General features: G+C 38.7%; 3 protein-coding genes across 3 annotated transcripts; 2 read left to right on the top strand and 1 right to left on the bottom strand.

Moving 5' to 3' along the window:
- Positions 1-1,561: 1,561 nt before the first annotated feature.
- On the bottom strand, positions 1,562-11,060 carry LOC110057684 (small ribosomal subunit protein uS5m-like). The gene is made up of 11 exons (XM_089292944.1): positions 10,943-11,060; positions 9,214-9,297; positions 8,706-8,807; positions 7,648-7,833; positions 7,297-7,331; positions 6,032-6,119; positions 5,697-5,743; positions 5,451-5,508; positions 3,849-3,911; positions 3,268-3,404; positions 1,562-2,676 (listed from the first exon to the last, which is right to left on the bottom strand). Exons 1-11 carry the CDS (start codon positions 11,034-11,036, stop codon positions 2,461-2,463), a joined length of 1,110 nt encoding a protein of 369 aa, XP_089149070.1. The 5' UTR covers positions 11,037-11,060; the 3' UTR covers positions 1,562-2,460.
- Positions 11,061-11,070: 10 nt separating this feature from the next.
- On the top strand, positions 11,071-14,091 carry LOC110057644 (cytochrome c oxidase assembly protein COX16 homolog, mitochondrial-like). Its single transcript, XM_020764235.2, has 4 exons — positions 11,071-11,131; positions 11,745-11,825; positions 12,218-12,289; positions 12,792-14,091. Exons 1-4 carry the CDS (start codon positions 11,093-11,095, stop codon positions 12,882-12,884), a joined length of 285 nt encoding a protein of 94 aa, XP_020619894.1. The 5' UTR covers positions 11,071-11,092; the 3' UTR covers positions 12,885-14,091.
- A 130-nt stretch (positions 14,092-14,221) lies between these two features.
- LOC110057683 (cation channel sperm-associated protein 1-like) lies at positions 14,222-26,027 on the top strand. The gene is made up of 11 exons (XM_089292974.1): positions 14,222-14,472; positions 15,087-15,200; positions 16,107-16,260; positions 17,072-17,163; positions 17,300-17,449; positions 18,292-18,355; positions 20,241-20,349; positions 23,263-23,323; positions 24,345-24,426; positions 24,793-24,907; positions 25,775-26,027. Exons 1-11 carry the CDS (start codon positions 14,295-14,297, stop codon positions 25,802-25,804), a joined length of 1,149 nt encoding a protein of 382 aa, XP_089149100.1. The 5' UTR covers positions 14,222-14,294; the 3' UTR covers positions 25,805-26,027.
- Positions 26,028-26,070: the final 43 nt, after the last annotated feature.

Raw genomic sequence — 26,070 nt, 5'->3', positions numbered from 1 at the left:
GTGTCTTACAACCAAAACCAAACCAGTAACTTACCAGTTAAACTACTCAGCTAATCTCAAACCGTGGTGAAAACAAAACAAAACCAAAGTAATTGCCTGATTACTTTCACCACTGCATTAAAAACCGATTTTAACTAACTAACCAATTTTAACTGAGTGATTATAAGTATAAGTAATATGTAAAAGATAATCACGATCAGTAACACCAGTAATGACGTCATCAGGCCATGCGCATGGTCATGTGACTAAATCTGAAAAATGTTAAGGCTCTCAATTATATCACTATGTCGGGATTTTTTTCATTGATTTAATATTTCAATTTTAATCTTTATTACACTATGCATAGATTTAATTTTACTTCTTTCATGAAAGGTCAGATTTTGAGAGAATTTCTAAATCTTGAAAATTTCGTAATTAACTGGAAAAAGGATGATTTCACAAAAGAAATCCATAGCTATGTTCCGAACGTTGGCTTAAATAATTTTAAGAAACCGAAAGTGCCCCCAAAATCTATCGAAAGTTGCCCTATCAGCACGTGCGCAGTTTACACTACCATACGAAGTACACGAAAGCCACACGGAGTTAGATTTTCTTTTTCTCTTGTTTTTCTGTTTTTCTTCTGTATTGTTATTGCTTGTCCTTTTTTACTCTGCGTTTTGTGAAATACAAAGAAAAAACATCTAAAATGTAAGCGAATTTGTAACTTATTGACTTCCATATATTTTCTGCGCTCAGGATGACGTAACCGAAAGTGAATTTTTCACCTCCTTAGCGACGCGCGCGAGCGAGCGCATGAACACTGTGCACGCAAATTCACACGCCCCTTCACGCACAATCTCGTTCCCAGAGCCTTCGTGCTCTGGCAACGAGATTGCGTCATGCATCGAGCGCGCACTAAGGAATAAAATGAACAATGAAAGGGCAGACGACCATTGCCATAGTTTAGCCTGGATTTAACGATCTTGGACGTTCGATGAACCCTATTTTTCTTTTGATGGATCATTTTCTCCACCGATTTTCTACGTTTAGCGAAAAAATGAAGAAAATCTATCGATTAGAAGTTTGAATTTTTGGCAAAATGCACCATCGAATTCCGTTCTTTTTAGCCCTTCGTTTCTGTGCGGCGGTTTCAATTCCCTCTTGAAGGATCAAGTTCTGTGAAAACGTTGGCAACATTTGGAGTTTTTTACGCAACAGATCCACTTCTACAAAATATGACTAAGATCGTTTGTCTCCGTTGGCCCACCTTCGATATTTTAAACTATAAACCTTTGTAGACGATGCTGAATTACATGTGCCAATTTTTCAAAATCAGGGTGGTTTTCCACACGCTTTGTTTCTGAAACGAAGTCGGTGACCCCCAACATTTTTATCATTTCTGACACAAGTAACTCATTATCTGACTGCAGCAAAAATCTAAAAGAATCTATCGAGTGGAAAATTTTCGCGCGAACGTCCTTAAGATATCGATAACTGGTGCTCGATCGTTAACACTCTGAGTCCAGCAAGCGATCGCACTGCAGTGCATGGAGACATTTTCATCGGTCGAGTAAACAAGAAGTTTGGTTAAAATGAGATACTTTTATTAGTTGAAAATTTCAAGTTCACTTTATTTTCAATTTTGTTCTGCAATAGGCCCTTTGCACGATTCGGTCACATGGTACAAAATCACACATGCTGGTGAGCAAGTTGCACAGAGGGACTTCCAAAACAATGCAACTCGTACCACTGCGGAACTTGCTCACAGGCATGTGTGATTTTGTACCATGTGACCGAATCGTGCAAAGGGCCTATTTGTCTATTTCTATGTTATTTTTTCATGTGTTATTTCTTCAAGTGTTCATGGGACCCCCGGGGAAGGACTCCCATGTGAAAACGTCGGGGATGTTCGTCGTCTCGCTTAGGGGTATAAGCAAGAATTCTGGTCTCACTTAGGGTGTTCATGACGAAACACCACTATTTTTAGCCGTCAAAGTATCTTTTAGGGTGCACTCAAAGAAATAATAGTCTTATTTCTCTTATTTCCGTTTTTAAGGCTCGATTTCCGCCGGTCTCTAGAGTCTAGTCTACTAGCGCGGGCTCTTTTCCTGAACAGAGGATGGTAATCGAGCCTTTTCCGTTTTCAGTGGTATCCTTTATGGGTCAAATTAAGCTGGAGCCACGTCCAGAATGTTCTCCTTTAGGGGCTTAATTCAAATTTTCCGACGAGCATCTCCGACCTTTTCATATTGCAGTCCCCCCCCCCCCCTCCCCCAATGGGATAGGACCTATAGCAGCGAGACAAATCATCCATAAAAATTACCTCTTGCGGACGTACACTACACAATGGTTATTTCATGGACATTTGATTTCTTACATCCCATGTGTAACGTTTGAATATCTGAGTTCGCATAAAACACGGGCGAAAATATTTTAAGACCAGTTAGGAAATGCCACAGCTGTCGATTCACGCGATTTGGACTAGAACAAATCTTGTACTTTCTTGGGTCGATGTAGTCCCCTGTAAGGGTCGAAGACTTCATTCAAGTCATACTCCACTTTGTCTGATCTCTTTTTTAAGATCTTGTTCTGGGCTCCTTCACGAGGGGAGGCCACAATAACAGGTCTCATTCCACACTCGGCTCTGAACTCCACCACGTTGAGGCCCGTGCGATCAGCTAGCTGCTGGTGCGTTTCCTGCGAGTATAAATAAGACAGATAAATGAAAATTCGAAAAAAAAATGGGAATATGATAATCCACGGAGTGAACATTCGTCCACTGTTCCCAGATCGAATGATATTTTAAAAGACGTGCACGTGTTGCTTTTCTAAAGGGAGGACAACAGAAGAACCCGGAGAAAACAAACCTTGCAGCAAGAGCGAGAACCAACGACAAACAAACGCAATCTTCACATGCACCAGCGGGTCCAAGAATAGAACCTGGCCATTTCCGCGACAATAGCGCGAGACGACGCGCTCTCACCACTACACCATCCTTGCTAATAAATTTACAGTTAAGCCGCTGATTTCTTTAACTCATTAGCGCAGAAAGTCTCCAAATAAACGAAGCCCACCGCCGTAATGTCCTCTGTCCTAGCAGTTATAGTTTCAGAGTCACAACGATTTCTCGCATACCAAGTGACCTTGTGATTATATAGTAAAATAATATTTAAGTAACTAGGACAAGAAAACGCGCAATTCGTGATTATAAAATTAATCATTATCATAATAATGTAATTCATACAAGGGATTAAAGAGCCATGAAAAAAAAAAAAAACTGCGTTTTACCTGGCTGAGCAATCCCTGAAAAGTCGCTCGAACGAGGCTAAGAGGAGTCGTGGGTCCCTGAACCTTACAGCGCATGTCTTTGATCCCAAGAAGCATCGCAATCTCTTTTATAGCTCGGTGACAGCGAAGTCCATAACCTAGTTATCACATGGACGGAAAAGATCAAACACAAGAAGGGTTTCTTACGAATTTTTCTTGCTTTACTTACCCTCGTTGAATGACTCTCTCACTGACTAGAAAACAGCCAGATTACAATTCGTTAAAATGGAAAAACCAAGAAAAAAGTTATTTTGAATGAGAAAGAATATGAATATGAAAGAAAATTAGCCTGAGACAAGTTTCCAGTGGTTGGAATAACTACAACAACAATAAATATTCCGTCTCCGATAAATGACATATCAATAACCCAGTGGTTTTTAGTGGTCAGGTTGCCAAGCAACATAACGCTACATTATGACGTCCTGTTGTCGTGAATGTATACAATTTAGAGGTTTGTTCATGAACATACCTTAAAAGATCAGTTATAATACCAAAAAAAAAAAAATGTGTACGTTCTAAAAGTAGGGTAAATAAATTTATACCTGGAGGTTTTCTGTAAAAGTTGATTTTCGTCTTGTGGTATGTTGTTTCTAGATCGTGGTAAACTGAAAAAAAGGTAAAGGGTAAGGTAAAGTCTGCATCAGACCGGCGCTTATCTCGGGTTGAAGCAACTAGGTAGGAGTATTTCTACTGCCCCTCTACAGGCATACTAGTCCATCGCAGGATTACCCCCCCCCCCCCCCCCAGCATTAAATCCGCCGGGTGTATAAATCCATTTATACACCTGGGTGAAGAGAGGCACTGTGAGAGTAAAGTGTCTTGCCCAAGAACACAACACAATGTCCCCGGCCAAGGCTCGAGCCCAGACCGCTCGATCCGAAGTCGACCACACTAACCATAAGGCCATCGCGCCTCCACACCATTGAGGTTGTTTTGGCGAGTTGCCGCGCAGTGTTAGTTCTCCATTGCCGTTGCAAAGCGGAAATATTTTATTCTGATTACCAAAATCTACAGTGACCCTCCAATGCTCCAATGTATGTTCCCGATTGGTTACCGCACGGTTTTAAATTTTCGCGCACAACTAACAACCAATCAGGACTATTTGGCACATCGGACAATTACGTGTTTTAGCGGCAGACACTTAACTGGTTATTTAGGTCCCCTGAGAGATTGCCAAAACCTAATACACACCCGTTGCATTCAAATCTCGCTGTTCTCGAGAGTCTACTCTACACGTCGGCTGCAGCAATATTCTTTCCCCCCAATCCCCTCTGCCTTCAGCGATGCTGACAAATCTCTTCTCTCCAGCTCATTTTATGCCTTTTGCAAATTTTTTTCACCGGCCATAACTTATCCTCCATTAGTCATGGAGGGCCCTTTTATTCGATTGCGAATCAGTACTATTCGTTGTGTGAAATCTGTGGAAGCGTAAATGAGATTTACATGTATCGGAAACGCTGAAGAGATAAGTGATTGTGTAGTTTGCTCCTGAATGTTTTTCGCTGAAGATGAGAGAGACAGGAGAGGAGAGGAGAGGAGAGGAGAGTCCTCCCGCTCTTGCTTTTTTATATATATGTGTCAAACCCTTTTCACTGACAAAAAATGAAGGAAAATAATTTTTGGTCCCGAAGTCGAGTGGACCGCTTTTAGCGGGACTGCCACTTAACTGGTTATTTAGGTCCCCTGAGAGATTGCCAAAACCTTATACACACCTGTTGCATTCAAATCTCGCTGTTCTCGAGAGTCTACTCTACACGTCGGCTGCAGCAATATTCCTTCCCCCCAATCCCCTCTGCCTTCAGCGATGCTGACAAATCTCTTCTCTCCAGCTCATTTTATGCCTTTTGCAAATTTTTTTCACCGGCCATAACTTATCCTCCATTAGTCATGGAGGGCCCTTTTATTCGATTGCGAATCATTACTATTCGTTGTGTGAAATCTGTGGAAGCGTAAATGATATTTACATGTATCGGAAACGTTGAAGAGATAAGTGATTGTCTAGTTTACTCCTGAATGTTTTTTGCTGAAGATATGGGAGAGAGGAGAGGAGAGTCCTCCCGCTATTGCTGTAAACTTTCGCCCAAAAAATATCTCATCATCCCGATTAGCTGCTCCTGGGTCTGCGAGGATGGATAACAACTTACTTGTGTGGTTATCACAGCGTTCAATGAAGTAAAGATACCTCACAGCTCTGTTTCTTGCCTAATGTTAACACAAACAAAATAAAGAAAAGATTCGAGTTAATATCTAGGCAATAACCTTCCTTTGACATCGAAAAGGGCAATGATTATCCGCAGACATTACGTGTACATGAACACCAGACACAAGATCTTTACATTCAGGCCTGTATAATATAAACGCAGAAGTAAAATGACTTGTGACATTCATACCTCTCGTATAGCACTTATCGGTGTTTGCCCTCTACCGACACCAAAACCTGCAAAGAACACGAAAGTGGCACGGACTTTTAGTATTCTACATGCAAACTGGTGGTAAATTGCAATCATGATGCCTGAATTACATGAAATAAATACGAAACACACAAAGAATGCAGACTTTTGCAACTGAAAGAATGTGTCGCATTATACATGTAGTTTTCAAAGTTTGAGTTCTTGACAACAGAAAAGCAGTAACGTAACTTTCTTCTTTTAAACACAGGGGCCCCACACGAGACGGAGTGTCACGTGACCCTTAAGTGCTACTTCCGGTAAGCCTAACTTGTTACCTGCAACCCCATTGTAGTTGCCGGCGACAACCATGGCACGCTGAGTTTTCTTTCTTCCTCCAGCAGTCATATTACTGACTCGCCTCATCTGTAAAAAAAAAAACACACACACGCAGCAATTAAAAACATCAGTTTAAAAAAACTACAACATATAACTACTGTGCAATTACAACAGTGTGGTTTTCAATTGAATGTCATAAAATCAAACCCAAACTACAGTGGAACCTCTACTAACGGCCACCTCTCTACAGTCAAGCCACTTTCCTCTCTCCCCAAGCTGGCCATTGAGGGGAGCTTCGACTGTAATTACTTACCAATCAAACTACTCACAGACAGCCAATTTCAAATCATAGTAAAACCAAAACCAAAACCAAAACCAAAATCCAAAGTACTTTCCTGATTTCTTTCAACACTCAATTGAAAAGTGCTGTAATGGCTGGGGTTGAATTGTTTTGGACTTTGTTTCAGTTCTTAAGGAGAGGAGGGTGAGGAGAAGACAGCGGATGATCAGGTAACTTCTTATAAGGAAAATTTTGACTGAAATGAGGAAACAATAATTGTCTGTATCTGAAAACCTATGGCATAAGGAATGCTTTATTGTAATGACTTGTCATCTAAACTTTCTTTTAAACATCCTAACATTAGGAGAAGGGAGGGTACTGTCATTACAAAAATAGGAAAGTACATGTAAGAAACATGATTGTAATTTTTGTTACTGATACTGAAATGAATGGGTATTTAAAAATAGTTGAAAACATGGGTGACGGTAGAGACTAGGTAATCATAGCAAGTCTCACAGAATGTGTAGCTGTACAATGTTCTATGGTGCATTTCAGTTAACAAATTAAAAAAAGAAATGTTTTCTATAGTTCCTTTGGAAATTACCTAAACCCTTTTTTCATGTAAATTATCATATATCTACAGGTGAATGTTCCTGACTATAGCAAAAAGGTATGATTGGGTATATTTACCGTAACAAAATTTGGCCATGAATTTGGCAATATTAAGTTAGTAAAGGAAAACACGTCTGAAGACAAGCCTTCTGATTGGTTAATAGCATTTAGAAAAACACCACTTTTACTTTGCCTCTCCTTTCCCTTCTAATCTAAGCACCCTTCTGGACCCCACTGGCAGATTTTATCCCCCTGTACAGTACATCCTAGGATTACCATGCATGCATGTTCAACTTAAAAAAATATATTTTTTTCTCTTCATAATAACAATGCAAGTTACAGCACATCAAAAGCAAGATGTTCAATTCTTACCTCAACTACAATGGACATGAAGTTTGTTAGCTCCTCTGGAAAAACAAAATTAATTGAACAAAGCTTTTAACATTGTTTTCAAATTGAAATTTTACTGTATCAAAACAATTCCAATGGCTTTGTGATGCCTATTCAAGCAGGAATTTCATAATTTGGACTACAGGTAGGTTTAGGCAAACAGCAGGGTCCAAAAAGTAGCCAGTTGCCTGCAAACCTCTACTGCAAAACCCTGCAATCTGCTTCATAATATCAGCCAGCTGCACTGCTGGGTTATTCATCTGATAAAGTCACCTGGCTTCTGTACTTTAAAACTTTGTAACAACCCTGAATGTACAAAATTCCTTCACTAACCCCCATCAGCGGTAACAGGATGTCCAACCTTTCTTCCTGGCCAAGTCTTTCCAGTCCACCCTCTCTCAAAAGTTCTCTTAAGCCTAACACGTTTTTCAGGTTCTTCATCTTCGGCAGCATCCCTTTTTCCCCGACTCTCTATCTTCACAGGGGCATTGAATCCTTGCCACTTAAGGCCAGCTTTGTCTGAGATTTGAACAAAAGTTTTCTAATTGCCATGTATTCCTCGTTGATAGTACAACGGCCAAAAAGGTCACCAATATGAAAATAATCATGTTTTATGTGCAGTCAACCACATGTTCTCTCGACAGAACTCTGCAATGCTGGAACATAATGTGCCAATTAATATTGATTGAATGTTTGCTTGATGCAACTTGGAACATTTAATTCAAATCTGCTATTTAAGCAAGTTGCCAAGTACATTGTAAAAGTGCAATTAAATCAGTGTCAAAGAGGGTAACAAGAATAGACCATATTCATATTCTCCATATTGGACTGACACTAGCTTGCAATGGAGGATCATGCGGCAGAATATCATAAGATTAAAAAGAGAGAAATGTCATTTGCATTAGAAAAGACTCCTTGCATTAGCCAGTCCAATACCGCGAATATGAATGTGGCCAATTGCCTAGTGGCTAACTGTTTATCAACAGACTATGAGAAATAACAGAAGTGTAGAGACAAGCCAAAATCAAATCACTAGCAAGACAAGATACATCATTCTGCTATGCTTCAAAATTAAAATAAAATGGCACAACCTGACAGCATGAATTTGACCTTTTTGAAATAGACAAATTTTAAGTTTCATTTTAACCAAATCTGTTGCTTATTTATTGATTGTCCCAGACTGTTGTTTAATTCCATGAATTGTATCAAATATACCTATACACATACTACAAGTATCCCAAAAGAGCTACGTGTAAGTCATTAGCTTTTAGGTTTTCTTCAGTGAGGAAATAATTATTTGTTGTGTTAAATCCATCAAAGTATAAAGAAGATTCCCTTTGAATGGGGAAAAGAATTGAGAACAGGAAGCACTGCAGTCTTCTAGGACTTACCATACTTGAGAAGTTCAGGATCAACTCCTTTAACAATGACTTTCTTCTTTCCTCTCCCAGCTCCTCTACCACCAGTAACAGCAGCCCACAGTTTGTCATACTCTAAATTAAACAGCATTGAAAATGACTGGATGGAAGAAGAAGGATGTTGAATGTACATAGGGTACATGAAAAGAACACATTGCCAGGGTGCAAAGAAATCAGTTTTGAGCTGCAACTATAAATATATATCCCGAGGTAGATATGAACTATCCCAAGCATCATTCTCATTAGTCCTCCCCCCCCCCCCCCCCCCCCCTCTTAATTTCATCTCTTACAATGCTTCAATCTGTAATTTGAATTTTCTCAAAAACTCCCCACTTGCCCATTGGGCAAGTGAAGGACAGAAACCACTAGCCTAATGCTTATGGCAAAATCCCACAAAGCCCAGGGCTATCAGACAGGACTTTTTTTGGACACTGACTGTTTTGTATATATAATGGTGTACTAAAGAAATGCTGTTGCTCACCTTTGTCCTTTCCTTTATTTGAAGCAGCATAATTCCGATCTTGAACAATCTGAGCTGAAATTAATCCTTTCATAATCCATGAGTCTGTTAGAAACCAAAAATATAAAGCTATTCTTGAGCTCATACACCTTGAGATAGTAAGCAATGTATTTACTGTGGTTGTTTATTTATTATTGTACATTGAACTCACTATCTCTTTTCTGATTGGCTGAAAGCATACATGTACAGTGAATTTTTGAAATCAGTACCTGTGACGTCATCTAGCTGCAGATTATACAATAATCATGTTGAGGACACTCAAGGTCATGGGAAATCATGTCATGTATGACCACGGTGCAATTGATTTCTAAGGGTATTCATGTCAAGTTCATGCACTTTGTGTTGCTTGCCATCAGTGAAGAAGCAAAAACATGACTTCCATTTTTTTTTTCATACAATGTATAACACAATTATTAGATTCAGTTTTTGTGATATCCAGAATAATCAAAGTCTGGGTAAGGGTTATCAACCTCAGCCTTTGGCTTCAGCTGATAACCCCTACCTCGACCTTGACTATTCTGGATATCACAAAAACCTCATCCAATAATTGTTTAGAATCATGCTTATATGTACACAAGTTTTTTTTACCCGTGAAAAATTAACTAAATAAAAAGACAAAATAAATTAATAAGGTAAATAAATATATCAATAAAGTACGAGAGACATGCTGAAAAAAAAAGAGAGAAAATTAAAAAAGACAAACTGGTGGTCACTTAATTACAAGTTGAACTTGACACACAAGAATACACATTAATTATTTCTTATTTACTACTCGGATTCCCCAAGTATCTGTTACAAACAGCTACATTTTGCTCATGTTTATAGTGTTCTAGTTTCTGTAATTGGTAGGTACACCTCAGTATTTTACTGGGTGAGATAAATAGCTCCATGCCCAGCCCCCAACCTGGAGGGCAAGAGTTTTTCTATTAGTGTTGTCCTTCCATTAGTCCCAGGTTACAGCTGAGTCAGACCTAGGGCTATATGATATTGAGGATATGAAAAGCTCTGATACTTCTGTGATGCCCATCAACAACATCGCAAAAACCTGTGAGCCATAAACCCGTCTAGATTGAAAATTTGTGCTCAAATTGCATCAGAGAGGTGACGGAGTGAAGTTTACATCTACATTCATAGCTAAATTTGGATCATGTGTAAAGGCATCCGTGGTCGAGTGTCGATCAATCAACCCTTGATCAAAACTAAATTGATACTCACTCAACACTCGGTTGACACTCATTCGACACTTGATCGACATGTCAGTCAACAGTCACTCAAGAGTATGCATGATCTCTTTATTTTGGCATTTTTTAAGCCCAAAGTCTATAAAGCATTGTTATAAATGGCACTACGGTTAGTTACATATTAATAGCGTTCCAGTAGCCTACATTCATGTAGTGCTCAGGTTAGCCTAGATATCGTGTCTCCACAGCAGTTAATAGCTCTCAATAATTTTAAGGGTCAACTTCTCGGAGAAATTAGCTATATAGCTACTCTTGTAAATCCGAGGTGAAATAAAGGTGATATATGTATGTATGTATGTATGTATGTATGTCAGGGTTACCACTTACAGACACCCATCCCACACTAATTGTAGTCCTCTCATCCGTAGTGCCATAATGGCACATCGCTATATCGTGTTTCAATCACGCCCTAGATTTATTACAGAATCATTTCTTTCGCTAACTCTTACCTTTTTTCAAACGTGCAACATTCCCCAAATAACTATTTTTCCCCATAAATAGAGTTTTCGCTAAGCACACATATCTGCGCAGAACGGCCGCCATTTTAATTATGAGGGGCGGTCATCCAGCTACAGAGACTGGCTGCTAAGCCTCCAAAGATGGCGGCACAGTTTCTAAAATTTGGCGTGCCCATGATCGTAAGCTGGTGATTTGTTCATAATAATATTTTGGTACTAAAGTGGTTTTAGCTGGCTAAAATCCAGAATACTTTCCCACTAAGGTTCAGTAAAATGAAGATTTGTTGACTTCGAACTGGAGATCGCATAATAGCAGCTTTCGTGAATTTCCACAATGTTCGCACAACATTGCACGCGATGTTTTGTTATGTTTTATGTTTTGTTCTGCAGCGGAAACTATACAGGTGTAACGTTTTCAGTGCAGTGCAGTGTTCAGGGAAGGTATTGCGAAAAAATCTAAGCGGGGGGTGGGGGGGGGGGGCGGGGAGGGGGAGCGAAATCCGTGAAATACGACTAATTCTGCAAAATGTTATGTTTTTGCTTGTTTTTTGTTTTGTTTCGGTTCATGGACCACCGAAAGTAGCTTCTGTTGTTAACTCTTCAGTCTCAAGCAGCTTCCTTGAACTTTGCCATGGAGATTTTCTTTCTTGCTTTGTTGATTGATTGATTGATTGATTGATTGATTGATTTACCTTTTTATTTTACGCTATTATTTTATAATATTTTTCATGAGATCAATTTATTGACCTTTCTGCATAATTAACTGTCATTGTGTTGTCTGCATTCTTTTTAGACATTAATCGTTGGTGGTTCGTTTGCATTGAAAGAATTCACTGAAATTAAGATCAAGCGTCGAGATGAGAAGACTTTCATGGTAGGTCTCATCAAGGACATGATTGAGTTATTTATTAATTTTAATAAGTGTGGTAACCTGATAGACAATGAAAAGAAATATTCTTATTGGTTGGACCTGAGTTGTCCAATTTTTTTTATATATTAACTGCCAAGATCAACCAACATATCTCTGATATGGACCTTGAGCTTGGCTCAATAAAATATGTGATTCTGATCAAATTATAAAGTCAGGTGAGGTGGATAGTTACCAGTAACTGTAAAATAAACAAGCTCACCAGAAAAATCTCTTAGCTTTGAGCTATCTGACAGTGCTCTCTTTGCACACTGCTAAACTTGTCCCTTTCTTGGCCTTTGCAATTTTCTTTCTCTCTGTTATAATAAACTAAGTTTGTGATTTATCATTTCTTTCAGTTGAACAAAGAAGAAGCACTTAAGGCATTACCTCACAAGGCAAAAGAAGTCTCACTGGAGGAGGCATACAAGGTAGTCAAGTGATACAACTATTAGGATTCACTTCATTCATGCAAAGAGTTTTCTGATCTTTTTTTTTTTCTTTTTTTTTCTTTTTTTTTTTTTTGTACATTTTACTTATCCAGCAAGGGTTGCTATTAAATGTAGATGACGTTCACACTAACTGTTTCTGCGCATCCTTACTGTGCACACAGTGGTAACTCTAAAAAAGTATTGATCCAAGATGTGGGTGCCTGTAATGGGAAGCTCAGTATAAAAAAGAATAACAATATTTGTTCTTAATAATATTCTTTTTTCAATTTCTTGATTGTCTGATTTATATATTTGTTTATTTATTTATTCATTTATTTATATATCTATCTATCTATCTATTTATTTATTTATTTATTTATTTATTTATTTATTCATTTGTTTATGTATTTATTTAAAAGGTTTGATTGTAATAGAGAATGTTGCAACTGTCAGGTTGCCGAGTTTTGTCTCATGTCTGGTTTTCTCTGATAATTCATTTCAGGATTTAACCAAAAATCTTGACATTGATAACTGGGAAAACAAACGAGGACCTCGCCCATGGGAGGAGCCACAGATTTCATCCAAACAGAAATAAATTAGCCTAACCAGCCAATGGACAGGAAATCAGCATGTGGCCTTCATACCACATACAAAATCAAATTGTGCTGCACTGCAATAAAGACAAAACTGTTGAAAACTTGCAGCAATATTGTAAGCCTGGCTCTGGTGGTTTAAATGTAAAGACAAGATGGACAGAGCAACAGCTACAACATAATGGATAGTGATAGTGGTGCAGAGCTTATCATCATGACATGTTGATTTGTGGACTTCTATAAGTACAGTGCTGTTTTATGATCACCTTTTAAAGTTAATATGGAATTGAAGCCACCATTTTTTTGTAATTTGACACTTGAGGAAGGCTTGAGAAAAACTCCAGCTCAAAAATTAAAAATTTATGAACATAATTTCAGAAGGCTATGTTGGTGCCAAGTTTTGTCGACGGACATATTCTTAGTGCTTGCTAGAAAAAATCCACACCCAAGGTATTGCAAAAAAAGATAGACGATTTTCAGTATCAAACATTTTGAAAAGTTTTACAGTGGAACCCAGCCTTACAGTTACCTTGTTAATACGGTCACCACGTTATATGCGGCCAGTCCTTTCTGTCCCAACCCGAACAGCCCAGGACCCCCCCCCCCCCCCCCCCCTCCTTATTTTGGGTAAAACAAAGAAGAAGTCACAGAGGGAAGAAAAGCCAGCAAGGCAAGCAAAACAACCTTCCCAACTCCCCCTTAGCTCAAGGTCTGGATCTGCCACTGGTATGTACTGATTGAAGTTGTTTTTATATCTGCATTTCGAATGCTTATTAAAGAACAGTTGTTTATAGAACTCCAGGAGAAGTCTGCCAAGATGACACTTAAAATAGGCCAGTCATGAAATTTTACCCTACCCTGTTAATACAGCCACCCTTAATACAGTAAAATTTCCATGACCCATTGATGACCATAGTATTATAGGAACTCAGTATCCAGTCAGGTATCATTACATCACTTAGTAAAATGATTTTCAGTCACTTCTGCAAATCGCAGACCAGAACGAAGTATAAGGCAAAAGCCCAGTCCACACTCATTTTAAGGAATTAATTTGGGAAAAATTTAGGTAACTAGTGGAGTTGGAGGGCTGAGCTACCCGGCCACTCCTTTCATCTGAGATGTACATATAACATACTGGTAATTGTTTTTGTCAAATAAAATGAGCCGGATGCCAGCTATTGGAAAAATAAAACTCATTATTATTATTAATCGTTTTTTAATATTGTTTTCGCACATTACAGAAAATATAGTACTACATTTAATTTTTAAAGGAAAGCTCTTTTCGGTCAAAATTACACATTCCCCTAATTCCTTTCGAGCCTATCATTTTCAAAATGGCCGCTCACGTAACTCAGCCCGACTCTGATGCTGCTTTTTACTCGCTGTAAGTTCTACAGAAAAAAAGACCGATAATGAAAAAAACTCATCATCAGCATATTCCAAAGACCCTAGAGAACGCTGGCGAGTTTCGAATGTTCATCTATGAGCTGACAGAGTCCAAAATTTTCAGTGTGAGCATTTTGTTTGTGATTCTTCTGAACACGGTGATTTTGGTGATTCAAACTGATGAAGGATTTTCCGTCAAAGCAGGTAATTGCGCCCTCGTTTATTTCAATATGTTTTTTTTTTTTGTCTTTTTTTGCCGTACTTGCATGAGGAAAAGCTGTAGTTACGTGTAAGACTAAGGAGCTGTAAAAGGGAATTTTTCAACTTCACCACCACTGTCCGCCATATTGCTTTAAGAGATTGTTGTAAGGAGTTTTCTATAGTTCCTCTCAATTGGCAAAACTCTTTTATTAGGTTGCTGGAGTTTCTTAAGAGAGTATAGTATAGTGTTAAAAGTCGCTAGGAAGTTAAATCTTGCTAAAAAAAAATTTACTAGATTGGATTCAATCTTCATGCTTTAAGCTTATTTTTCGCGTGACAAAATACGGTCTCTTGAGCGGCATGTGCTGAGATAATTTTACGGTTACACTGGACAGAAGCCTTGAACTTTTATTTCAGTATGAATTACTCGTTCTAAGAGGTTTTATTCTCGCGGATCAGACCCGAAAAGAAAACCAGGACGTGCGCCAGGTTATGTATTTTCACGTATTTTCATATCTAGGAGGGAAACGGAGATGGGGCCGGGCCGGGACACTGGGGAGGAAGGCTTGTTCGTTTCGGCAGGTTCGTGAAAAATCACGTTAGTTTCTGCATTGCAGGATGGTACCTATCAGCTCTTGACAGCGTCTTTCTTGCCATCTACTTCGTGGAAATAGTTCTGAAACTTTATGCTCTTCGCTCGTTCTTCTTCAAGACGGGATGGAACATCATGGGTGAGGAAGTTGTTCTATTAAACTACTCCGGTTATTGGAGGTCCTGTCATAGTCTTCTCTTTAAAAAAAAACATTTCGTTTGCTTATGTGTGCAGCGGAAGGAGGTTAGCTGTCTTACAACGAGTAACTCTGGGCTAAAGGACTGGGTTTCAGAGTATTGGCCAAGGGTTTTATGCTGTACGGCTGAGCATGGGCCTATGAACGTGCCAATGCCTATGCCCTCACCCCTCAGAGGGCCTATGCCCTCTTCATACACCTGTAGGTACCTGCAAATTGTTTTTTACCACTAGAGAAAAGCCTTTGACATATTATATACCAAAATGTTTCGATATGTGATACACAAAACATTTATGAAGCTTATATGCTTCTTTTTATTTTAGTTAAAAGAAAAATGATTGCAAGACAAAGCAATGCTGAATCAACGATCTGTTAATTCGATTCAAGGAAGGGTACCCCGGGCATATATTATATCAGAATTATCTTGTTATGGAGCAAAATTTATTTTTTGCTTAGCTTCTGTGCAATTGAAAATTATTTTTGTGTCCTTGTCCCGTATTAAATCATTAGGAAACTTTAGCAATTGCGACGCCTTGTAAAAATGGATATATATTTTACCTTATAACTGTGTAAACCTGTTCAGGGTGCCTATCAGTCTAAAAACTTTCTCAGGTTAAATATGCAATCACAGCATTAAATTCCAAAGTAAGATGCGAAAAATTAGCCATTGCGGTTCACGTTCAGTTCTTGGTCATTTTATGTCGTTGTTTTGCAGAAGGCAGCTAAGAAATTTACTAGGATTCAAAAGGCACTTGCACAGCCATTGACCTACTCATTTAACCTTTTGTCTGGTGACGTTCTCGTTGCCGTTGCGGTTTGCTAAAGCTCCTTATTATCGCTCATTCCCAGACTTGTTCATCGTTCTTTTCACCATGGTGGACTTTTTGCTACCGCTGATCGTGCAGAATGTTGGCTCCTTTGATGTGGCTGCCATCTTCAGGTTACTGCGCATGTTCAGAGCTATCAGGGCGCTAAGAGCATTGCGGGTATTGAGGACTATAAGGTAAGGGAGGGGTGGGTAGTGCTCTAATCAGGTGAGGGAGGGATGGGTGCCTTTGTCCCGGAGCTAAATCACTGCTTCCCAGTGGTTAGTACTTCAAGCTCGGTAGTAGAGAGGGAACGCTTTGGAAGATTACATACACGAGCTTGTCTAAAACCAAATCTAAATCTATATGAATAAGCCTTAGCTAAACCATGAGTTTCCTTGGGCATCACATTACTATGGTTCTATATGGTTTCATCTATAGTCTTGTTAGAAACATTTCTGGTCTGTACCGTCGCCGCTTTTTATCAGTCCTGTTGACTCCCCTTACGCCTTACTCACGTGAATCAGTTGAAATTCCATTGCACCCGCTCAATCGAAAAAACAAAGAAAACGCATAGTACATTACTTCGGAAGATGATTGCAAAAATTCAATTCATATTCAGATTTTTATTGTTTTGCACTATTTACAAAAATTATAACTTAAACAGTATTTACAGAAATTACATTAATTAAAAAGAGAAAAGAAATATAACAGTAAATAGCCAAAATGAAATGAACTCAGTGATCAATGTAGCATAGGCTTTCGTGTTGGTCACTGACACGTACAAACAATTGACACGACATATCAATTAAATTAATATCAAAAAAAGTACTAAAGGAAAAAAAAAGGATGGCAGAACGTAGATAAGCTATATGCAGAATATAAGCAGGCTATACAGAAGAGTAGGATTGATTGTTTAAAAGGTATAGTTTATGTTGGTTGTAAAAGGACGCGTAAGCAATTGAAGTGTAGGCAATTGAAGCACTGATTGTTTTTAATTTTTCTTAGGTTTCTAAAGAACCTTCAAGTCATCATGACAACGATCCTAAAATCCTTCAGAGCGCTGAGCACAATTGTCATGTTACAGGGACTGTTCCTTTGTATCTTTTGATGTTTAGAGATGTTATAAATTAAAAAGCAAGAGTGCTTTACTGAACCGTTTCGTTTTGCGACAGTACGCTAATTCTGTACTACATTGCAACGAAGTTAGACATTCCTTAACTGTACGTTCTGCAGATATGTTTGCTGTGATAGGTCGCGGGTTGTTTTATGAAGTAGCTCCTACCAGGTTTGGTACCTTGGGAAAGGCATTCTTCACTCTCTTCCAGCTTATCACATTGGATGACTGGTTCTACATGTACAGTGATGTTGTGGCTAAAAGTCCAGGTTGGAACCCTGCTATACTTTATCGTGCAGACTGAATTTCGAAGCCAGTGCCAATTTAAACGTTTCAAACTTTTCAAAGCGTTCTGGAAACGAACTTCTCAAACTCATTAATAATGATTGTTGTTGTTGTTTTAGTTGAAATATTTTATCAAGTTTAGGCAAAGGAAATCACGACCGTGAAGGTGTTTGGATATCTGATCTTAATTAAGGGAAACAGCGAGTTTTGTTTCCCCGAGATCCTCAATGTTACCCGCGCAACCAGTCATTGAGTGTTTTAATTTGTTATAACTCCCATTTCAAAAGTAGAAAATAAAACTGCGAAAAATAGTTTGCTTGGCGCCAACTGGCAAACAAATTTGCCGCAGTTTCAAGGAGCACGACCTGATCACGTGCGAGTCGAAAGTCCTAGTTGTTGTTTCCCTAGGGTAAGTGAGTTTTGACCAACGGCACGTGACACGTTCTCCTCCAATCAGAAAACGTATTTGAATTGGGAGACATAACAAAGTTTATTAATCGAAAATTAAAATCATCGATCAAATTCATTTGATGGCTACTTGGAGTTAACTGCCATAACATTTTTTGGAAAGCTGTCACCTGCAAAGTTAGCCCTATAAAAGTTCACCTACAACCATGATAACTACAACCGAAAAAACTATATCCCAATTTTATAACAGTTTTAATTGCGCTCTGAGTGCAGATATTATTTGTATATATATATATATATATATATATATATATATATATATATATATATATACTTTCATTACGATAACTATGTTAGTTGCGAGGTTTAAGTCTAAACTGTAATGGATTTTTGTTTTCTTCTTCTTTACAATTTTTAGGCTACAGTTACATTATCTTGTATCTCATCGTCTATATTGTGTTGGAAAACTTTATCTTCATGAAGTAAGAAGTTAAAAGATATCTTGATTACTAGAAACTAATTTTGCCTTGGTTAAGGAAGCCATCATGATAGCCATAACTTAAACGTGAAAGCCAAATACTGTTACAAATAAACTCGGAAACTAATGGAAACGCACGATCTAAAATTCTTCCGCAAAGTCCTATATGAGGGTCCAACATAGATTTGGTGGGATTCGGGATGACGAAATTTTAAAAGAGGGATGCGTGATGAAAATTCTTCCACGGGAGCGGGATTTGCTCATTTTGGCGGGTGGGATGCGGGATAGTTGGAAAATTGATGGCGGCATCATTCGTAATCATTATTAACAAGAGAGGATGAGCGGAAGAGTTAATTATATATTAATCTCCCATAGAGCCACTTTGAAATTATTTTAAGATATTTTATTTAGTTTCCCGCAGATAACGTTACTACGCGCATTGCGAAGATCGTTTCATGGAGGGTAAAAAAGCGCTGGTGTCAAGCCGCTTAGATTGTCCACGTCATAAGGTTTTACACATTATGGACAAATGTTTCACTCAGTGATTATGCTAAAGCTTGATGCTCAAAAAACCTCACTTAAGGTATCACTATTATGCTCCATTACGCATACATAAAATACCCAATGTCAGCCACACCTTTGTCCTTGGCCACATGCGAGAGCTTGGCTATTATATTTTATTCGGAGCCTGTCAAAACGAAGGAAATCACTGTGAAACTACGAAAGATAATTAAACATACTTTCAGGAGCACAAGTTACAGTAAAGCAATAAGATTTCGCTTCACTATGCAATGTCAATAATTTCGATGGCATCGAAAATGGCGGAAGCTGACTATGAGCGACGCCGCAATGTGATGTTCTATTGCTCTAGGTTGGTTATTGTGAAATGAGTTTTCTAGTTAGGAAAAAACCTCATTCTAGTGCAACAGAAGAATGTTGACTCAGCACAACCTTTTGGCACGCGCTGTATCTATTGCGTAGTCAAGGGACTATAAGTGCCCAGATTTCGCTTGGCGCGCCAATTCCCTCAACCGTCAGCCAGTTTTTGTCATCATTATTTCCGCATAATGCTTGATTTCTTTGCCTCACTATGATGCTCAAAACACTTCCAGCATAATATGCAAAACCCTACCACGTGAGCAAAAATTCGCATCACAGAAATGGCTGATTCCTGGGATTCCTGATCTAAATATAACTTAAGAGGGATTACCTTGGAACTGAAGCCTAAATGGGGGATTAAGAAGAAATTCACCAGAAGTTCGGACAAAAACTTTGTTGCGAGATTATTTACATCGTATTGCAAACGTCTGTGCGACTGTTTTAAATATCTTCTCAAAAAAATCATTTGTGACAACAACAAATGGCGAAAAAAAATTTTGAACTTCGTATGAAACGCTTGAAAGTACTGGTGAAATGACACTGACGATGCAATTTTACCTGTGTTTGCACAATTTCTCTGAACTTTGAAATTTATATTCTCCAGAATATACGAATAATTTCCCATACGAAATTGTTTTCGGTGTTATTTCAGGCAATTATTTATATCTTTAGCTTTAAGAAAATGTGAAAAGGATTGTAAAATACCTAAAAAATTATTCTGGTATCAGGATTTTGTCCACTAAAAACGTAACTGAAATTGTTCGATTTCCTATCGGATTTAGTCTTAACTCCCTCATTCTTTATCCGCCCTCTTTCCTTTCTTGAAAAGTGCATGTATCCCTCTATCCTGTGTAACTATTGGAACTGTTGTGTATAGATTTGAATGTGGGCATCATCAAGAGACTTAAACATATCGTTATATTATTCATTTAACATGAACGTTGCTAAAAGGAAAGTACCTGCCTGCAGATTATACATGTCCATGTTTTTTTGTTTTTTTTTTTGGTCAGTTTATTCGTGGCTGTTCTGGTGGACAACTTTCAGCGAACGATTACAGCAGTTGAAGTTAAGCCTCACAAGAAAAACAGCGGACTGCAGTTTAAGAGCGTCTTTGAAGAGGTTAGATAGGATAATAATCGCCAGAAGCCTTCAAAAATGCCTCTTTACTTGCGATTCCCTCAATTTGAATTAATCTACTCACTCGTGTTAGATCTTGGCATTGTCCATTTACACAGCGACTATTCTCTGGGACAATACCCCACTCACCTTTAAAGATCTCAATGCCTTCAACGTCTCTAAACAACTGAAATTTTATTTACTGCCTGGACAACATTCTAAAAAAATGTATTCATTTTCTCCAATCTATTATAACAAGTGCACATCTCGTCTCTTAAGAATTCTGTATTCTCTTCAATATAACAATAACTGGGGCACTTTCCATTCGACCAAAAATTCCGAAATTTTCGAAACAGGGACAAATGGTACGGAAATTTCCAGGGAAAAGTCCCAGAAAATCCGGAAATTGTTGAATTTCCGAAAAGCGAACCATTCAACCGAAAATTCAGGAAATTCCGGGGTGAAAATCAAAAGGAACGGAAATTTCCAGGAAAAAGTTGTCGAAAATTTGGGTATATCTCAAGAGCTTGTCCTCTTTTTCGGAACTTATGTAAATTCGCAATTTTCTGTTCAGCGCTAGTTCTTTTGGCCGCGATCACCACGATCATCCCAGACAAAGATGACGGTGACGTGTATTCAAAAATGGATCAATATTTTACTTGCCACTTGTCGGTCGATAAATACTAACTTAGATTCGTCAAGAAAGCATTTAATTCCAGCAAAAATAAAGCCCCCGTATGTACTTGTTTGTTTTGGATCGGTTAGCTAAGAAATGTACAAAAACTTATAATTCGTGCAGAGCCCTTGTACGACTCGTTAAACCCTTTGTTTTGCGACGTTTTCGCTGCGTTGTGATTTGTATAAGGTCCCTGCCGTCACGGGCTATGAAACGTCACTGTGTCGACGTATCAGTGCTCTGTATGCTTCTATATTTGCTATTTAAACCTCGAAGTCTTTGAAAAATTTGAAGCGAACGAAAGTATGAGGGCGCTTTCCACTCTGGTGCAGCCACCGGAGAAGTCTGTTCCATTCGCCCTTGAAAATTTCCAAAAATTCATACCGGAATTTTTGGTCGAATGGAAAGTGCCCCGGATATTGTTGAATTTCTGAAAAGCGAACCATTCAACCGAAAATTCCGGATTTTCCGGGATGAAAATCAAATGGAACGGAAATTTCCAGGAAAATAAGTTCCAAAATTTGGGCATACCACAGGAGGTTGTCCGCTTTGTCGGAAATTATGCAAATTCGCAATTTTCTATTCAGTGCTAGTTCTTTTGACCGCGATCAGAGCGAGTTGGACATTTCACGCAAGGATGACGACATCGCGTATAAGAAAATAGAAATACTTTAGAATCTTTCCACTTATATGTCGATAAATACTAGCTACAGCTAAATTCGTGAAGGAAGTGTTTTACAAAAATAATGCCCCCGTGGTGTACTTGTTTGTTCTGCATAGGTTGGCTAGGAAATGTACAAAGATTTACAACGCATGCAGAACCATTGTACAAATCGTTAAACCTAATCTAATCTAATCTAATCTATCAACTTTATTGGTCACAAAATTACAATATAATTAAAAGAAGAAAAGGACCAATAGGAATTGCGCGAACGGGAAAATAAAGTTACCCATGCGAGGCGCAACCCTAAAAGCTAGTAAGAATGGTGATAGAAAATCTTAACCCTTTGTTTTGCGACGTTTTCGCTGCTGTTGTGGTTTGTATAAGGTCCCTGCTGTTGTTGGTATATAAGAAGTAACGATGTCGACATATCAGTGTTTTGTTTGCTTCTATACTTGCGATTTAAACCTCGAAGTCATTGAAAAATTCCAAGCGAACAAAACTGTGCGGCTTGTCGTTTTCCACATTGGAAAAGTCTGTGCCATTCGCCCATGGAAATTTCCGGAAATTCACACCGGAAGTTTTTGGTCGAATGAAAAGCGCCCTTGCACACTGACTAGAAAACATTCAAGGTGGCCAAACGCGAGAGGTCATATTGTAGGGACATGTTCCAGCGACAAAAAAAAAAATTGTGTAGTGCACACTGAGGCGACATGTAGTAGGGACGTTTAGCGGGGATATGTAGCAGGGACAACATCACAGCGTTTGCACACGCATGAAAGTGTTGCGGGCACATGTCCCTGGGGTATGTTGCGGCGACATGCATGTCAACTCGTGTAAACTGATACTTTTTTTACTTTTGCAACACCATTTTGGGGGATATTTGTCCATGCTACATGTCGCACAAAGTTCAGCTTGTTGACCTTCATGGGACACGTCGTGGGGACAAAACGTTGCAAGGATGCCATGAAACTTGTGTGTACGGTTATGCAACATGTCCCTGATACAGAATCAAAAGTTGAGCCAATCGGAGAAAACGACCAGAATTCTTTGTGCTCGTGCACACGGAAAAACAAGATGGCAGCCAACAGTAGCGGTGCTCGTGCTGCTGCTTTTGACTAGTATGATTCTTTTTGCTTTTTCGTGTATCTCAATACCGAACTCCTTAAGCTGTTCCACCTCGATTTGATCGCCGCTAGGTTTCTTGGTGGTTGTGCCTTCTCAAATCGTGCTAACAAAGGCGTCATTGCCTTTTTAGTTTTCTGTCTGTTAGCATTGTCTTTTAGTTGCTTGTCCCATAGAATTGGATTATCCTTGAAATGAGCAATCAGCATACGTGTCAGCTATTATTCCAAGAAATATGACCGCTGTCTTCAGGATTTTTCGCTGGAGAATCATTCTCAACCGATTCTACTTCGATGGCCGCCATTTTACTTCAAAAATGCAGTGTCTCAAAGGATGCTGGGCATTACCAAAACCATGCACCATGCGGTCAGTCAGTTCACACGAGGGGACATGTCGGAGCAACACAAGGGTCTTTCTTACACAACACATTTTCTTTTGTTTTACATTTGATCAGGTGCAGTTGGACAATCCTAGAAGTGTGTACTCACTTCCAGAAGATTCTGACGGATTTGACGGTAAATCAGTTTTCTTGTTTGCTTATTTCTAGCGAACACTGCTATTTTAGGAAAGTTATTCCACTGGGACCATCATGCACACGGTCAGAACTCCCCTTTTTGTCAGATTTCTGATTCCATTCCTCCGGCAGATCGCTGTAGATCAGAAAACGAACTTATTCAAGTGCATTTTGTAGACTACTTTCTTACACACTTGACATATTCAACTTAACCTTAATTCCTTCCATCACTTTTATATTCAATATGTTATAAATATTCTTGCAAACGGGCTTCAAAATCAAAGTGATGAGGAGTCTATATAAAAAAAAAAGCAAAAATGCTTGAGGTAACAGGCTCCCTTCAGCAGTCATTCCTTAACAGCGGCGGATCCAGATCTTGAGCTAAGGGAAGGGAGGGGGTGGGGGGGGGGGGGGTTCATCTGTCATCTAAACACCCCGAATTTTGTCAAAAATACTCGGCTGCGCGTCGTATTTTCAACTCTCCTCTCAATGTTTGGATATCCCAACGAAACACGGTCTCTCATGTTTGATATATTAAATAATTGTAGAAGCAATAAAGAATAAAAAAACGGGCTCATTGGAGAGTTATGTGCCACTACTGTCATTGCTCTGCTTTGATAGAGTTTTTTGCTTTACACATTTTTAAAAAAATGTATATATATAATTATTTTTTAGCCCAATATACGATGTGCATGATGGTGTGAATTGACTACAACTACCAAAATACTAGTAATACTTCACTTTTTCTGTTTCTTATGTTCATCGTTATTAAAACCCCACTGGGGCTTCAAAATTTCAGTAATAAAGAAAAAACGAGTTGTAGTCAAATGACGCTATCGTGCAAATCTGCTATTAACCAAACATCTCTTGTCCATTCTTGCCCAACTTCATCCCCTCGCGTACAAGCGAACAACAAAAGTTCAAGTAAAGGAAAAGTCATTGTAAACAACTATCAAGATTATTTTACATGTACACTCAAGTTTCATTTGCTTGTTTGTGTTTGTTCATTCTCCTTTCTATAGTGGATGAAGACGAAGAAGATACAGAAATCAGGATTGTCAAAAGAGTAGAAGACTACTACCCTGAAAACAAATTCACTGCCAGGTACAATAATGAAAGAGTGTTGGTGTTTATTTGAATATGAAGTGCTTCAAATCATAGTACAGTGCACAACAGTTAATAGAGGGGAATGGTTCTGAAACCCAACAAAGTTCTTTGTTGTATGTTTTTGTTATCTTTTTTGGCTTTGATCGCGCACAAAACAGTGACAAAACCTCAATAGTTGTTTACTTCTGAGGAATTAACCAACAGAAACGTTTTGGTTACGTAATTCATGCATGGTGTATGAGTGCAAAACAAAAGATTGCACGGTTGTGGTCCCTTGGCATCTTTGTTTGCTGGGTTTCAAAACCATTCCACTCTATTAACTATGAGTCTACTAAATGCGTCTGACTGGCCCTGCCCTTGCAGAGAACGATTGCTGATCAACGAATACTTCACGCTGCTCGTCTCTCTAGAGTACAACATGCAGGAGATGTACAGAGGACAGAAACTGGCCAACGATCTTGTGGACATTACAGTCACGGTAACAAATGACACTCTGCTCTACTTAATTAAGGAAAAAAAATAGAGAGGAAGCATTTTCTATGTTTTTATCAAGTATTATAGTTCACCACTAAATTTTCTCCGATTCTTATTGGTTTAAACTGATCACGTGACGCGATAGTGTTCATCCGTGGAGAGACACTATCAGGCCATAGTGCCCGTCCGAGGAAAATACCCGGATGGATAATACTCGCCCGTGAAAATATTTCTGTCAACAAGCGGGCTTATAGAAAATAAAAAATTAAATTTATAATAAGAGGGTTTTTGTTTGTTTTCTTTTTCACATTTTAGGTTTGGCTTTCACGGCTTTCATCTGAAAAAGTTGAAAATAATTCAATACGATTTTTGAACTCGCGCACGGAAGAAAATTTAGGGGTGAACAATAAAGACAATAGAGTGCTTATGTCTCGGAACTATCAGTCTGATAGTTGCCACTTGGAAATTTGATGTTCTTAAAACTAACATATTTGCCCTCGAAGCTTCGCTTCTCGGGCAAATATTTGTTTTAAGAACATCAAATTTCCGCGGGCCAACTATCAGCCGATAGTTCCTAGATAGAAACACTCTATTGTCTAAATAGAAACACGAGTGGAGTATAAAGAAAGAGAATGCGCAAGACGAGCTTCTGGCGGCTGTTCCTTCAGCATTTCTATAAGTTTTCTTGCGAGTTTTCTATGAATTTTCAACCAAGTGTTCTATCGAGGTTTATTCCGAGTTTTCTACCGAGATTCCTGAACTTTTTTACGAGCGGTAATCGGCTACAAGCCGGCCAGTACGAGCTCATATACAGTACGAGTGTAAAATGCACAGTCATGCAAAAGACTGGGATAATTTTTGTGTCCGACAGATACCGGATGTGCCAGAGGAGCTGATCTGATACACCGAGAATCAAGAAGTACCACAAGACCTTCAAACGTTTGGCCAAACAGCAGTCTAACACTTGATTTCACAGAAGAAATTAACCAGTTTTGGTTATTTGCTGATGTTCCAATTAGTTGGAGTTAAATCTTTGCCATTTGCTAGTTGTATTTGCAAGGCCGTTTTTCACATTGTGTTTCTGACGCCAACAAGGTTATTAAATAACATCAAACATCAGGCAATGATGCTGTGATATTTTATTTATTTACAGCGAGCAAAAAAAAA

Source organism: Orbicella faveolata, unplaced genomic scaffold (genome assembly GCF_042242905.1).
Source record: "Orbicella faveolata isolate gen_17 unplaced genomic scaffold, um_ofav_v1 contig_24, whole genome shotgun sequence".
In the NCBI taxonomy this organism is placed as follows: Eukaryota; Metazoa; Cnidaria; class Anthozoa; order Scleractinia; family Merulinidae; genus Orbicella; species Orbicella faveolata.
Note: the sequence above shows the minus strand (reverse complement) of the source record. Positions and strands in the feature narration are given on the sequence as shown.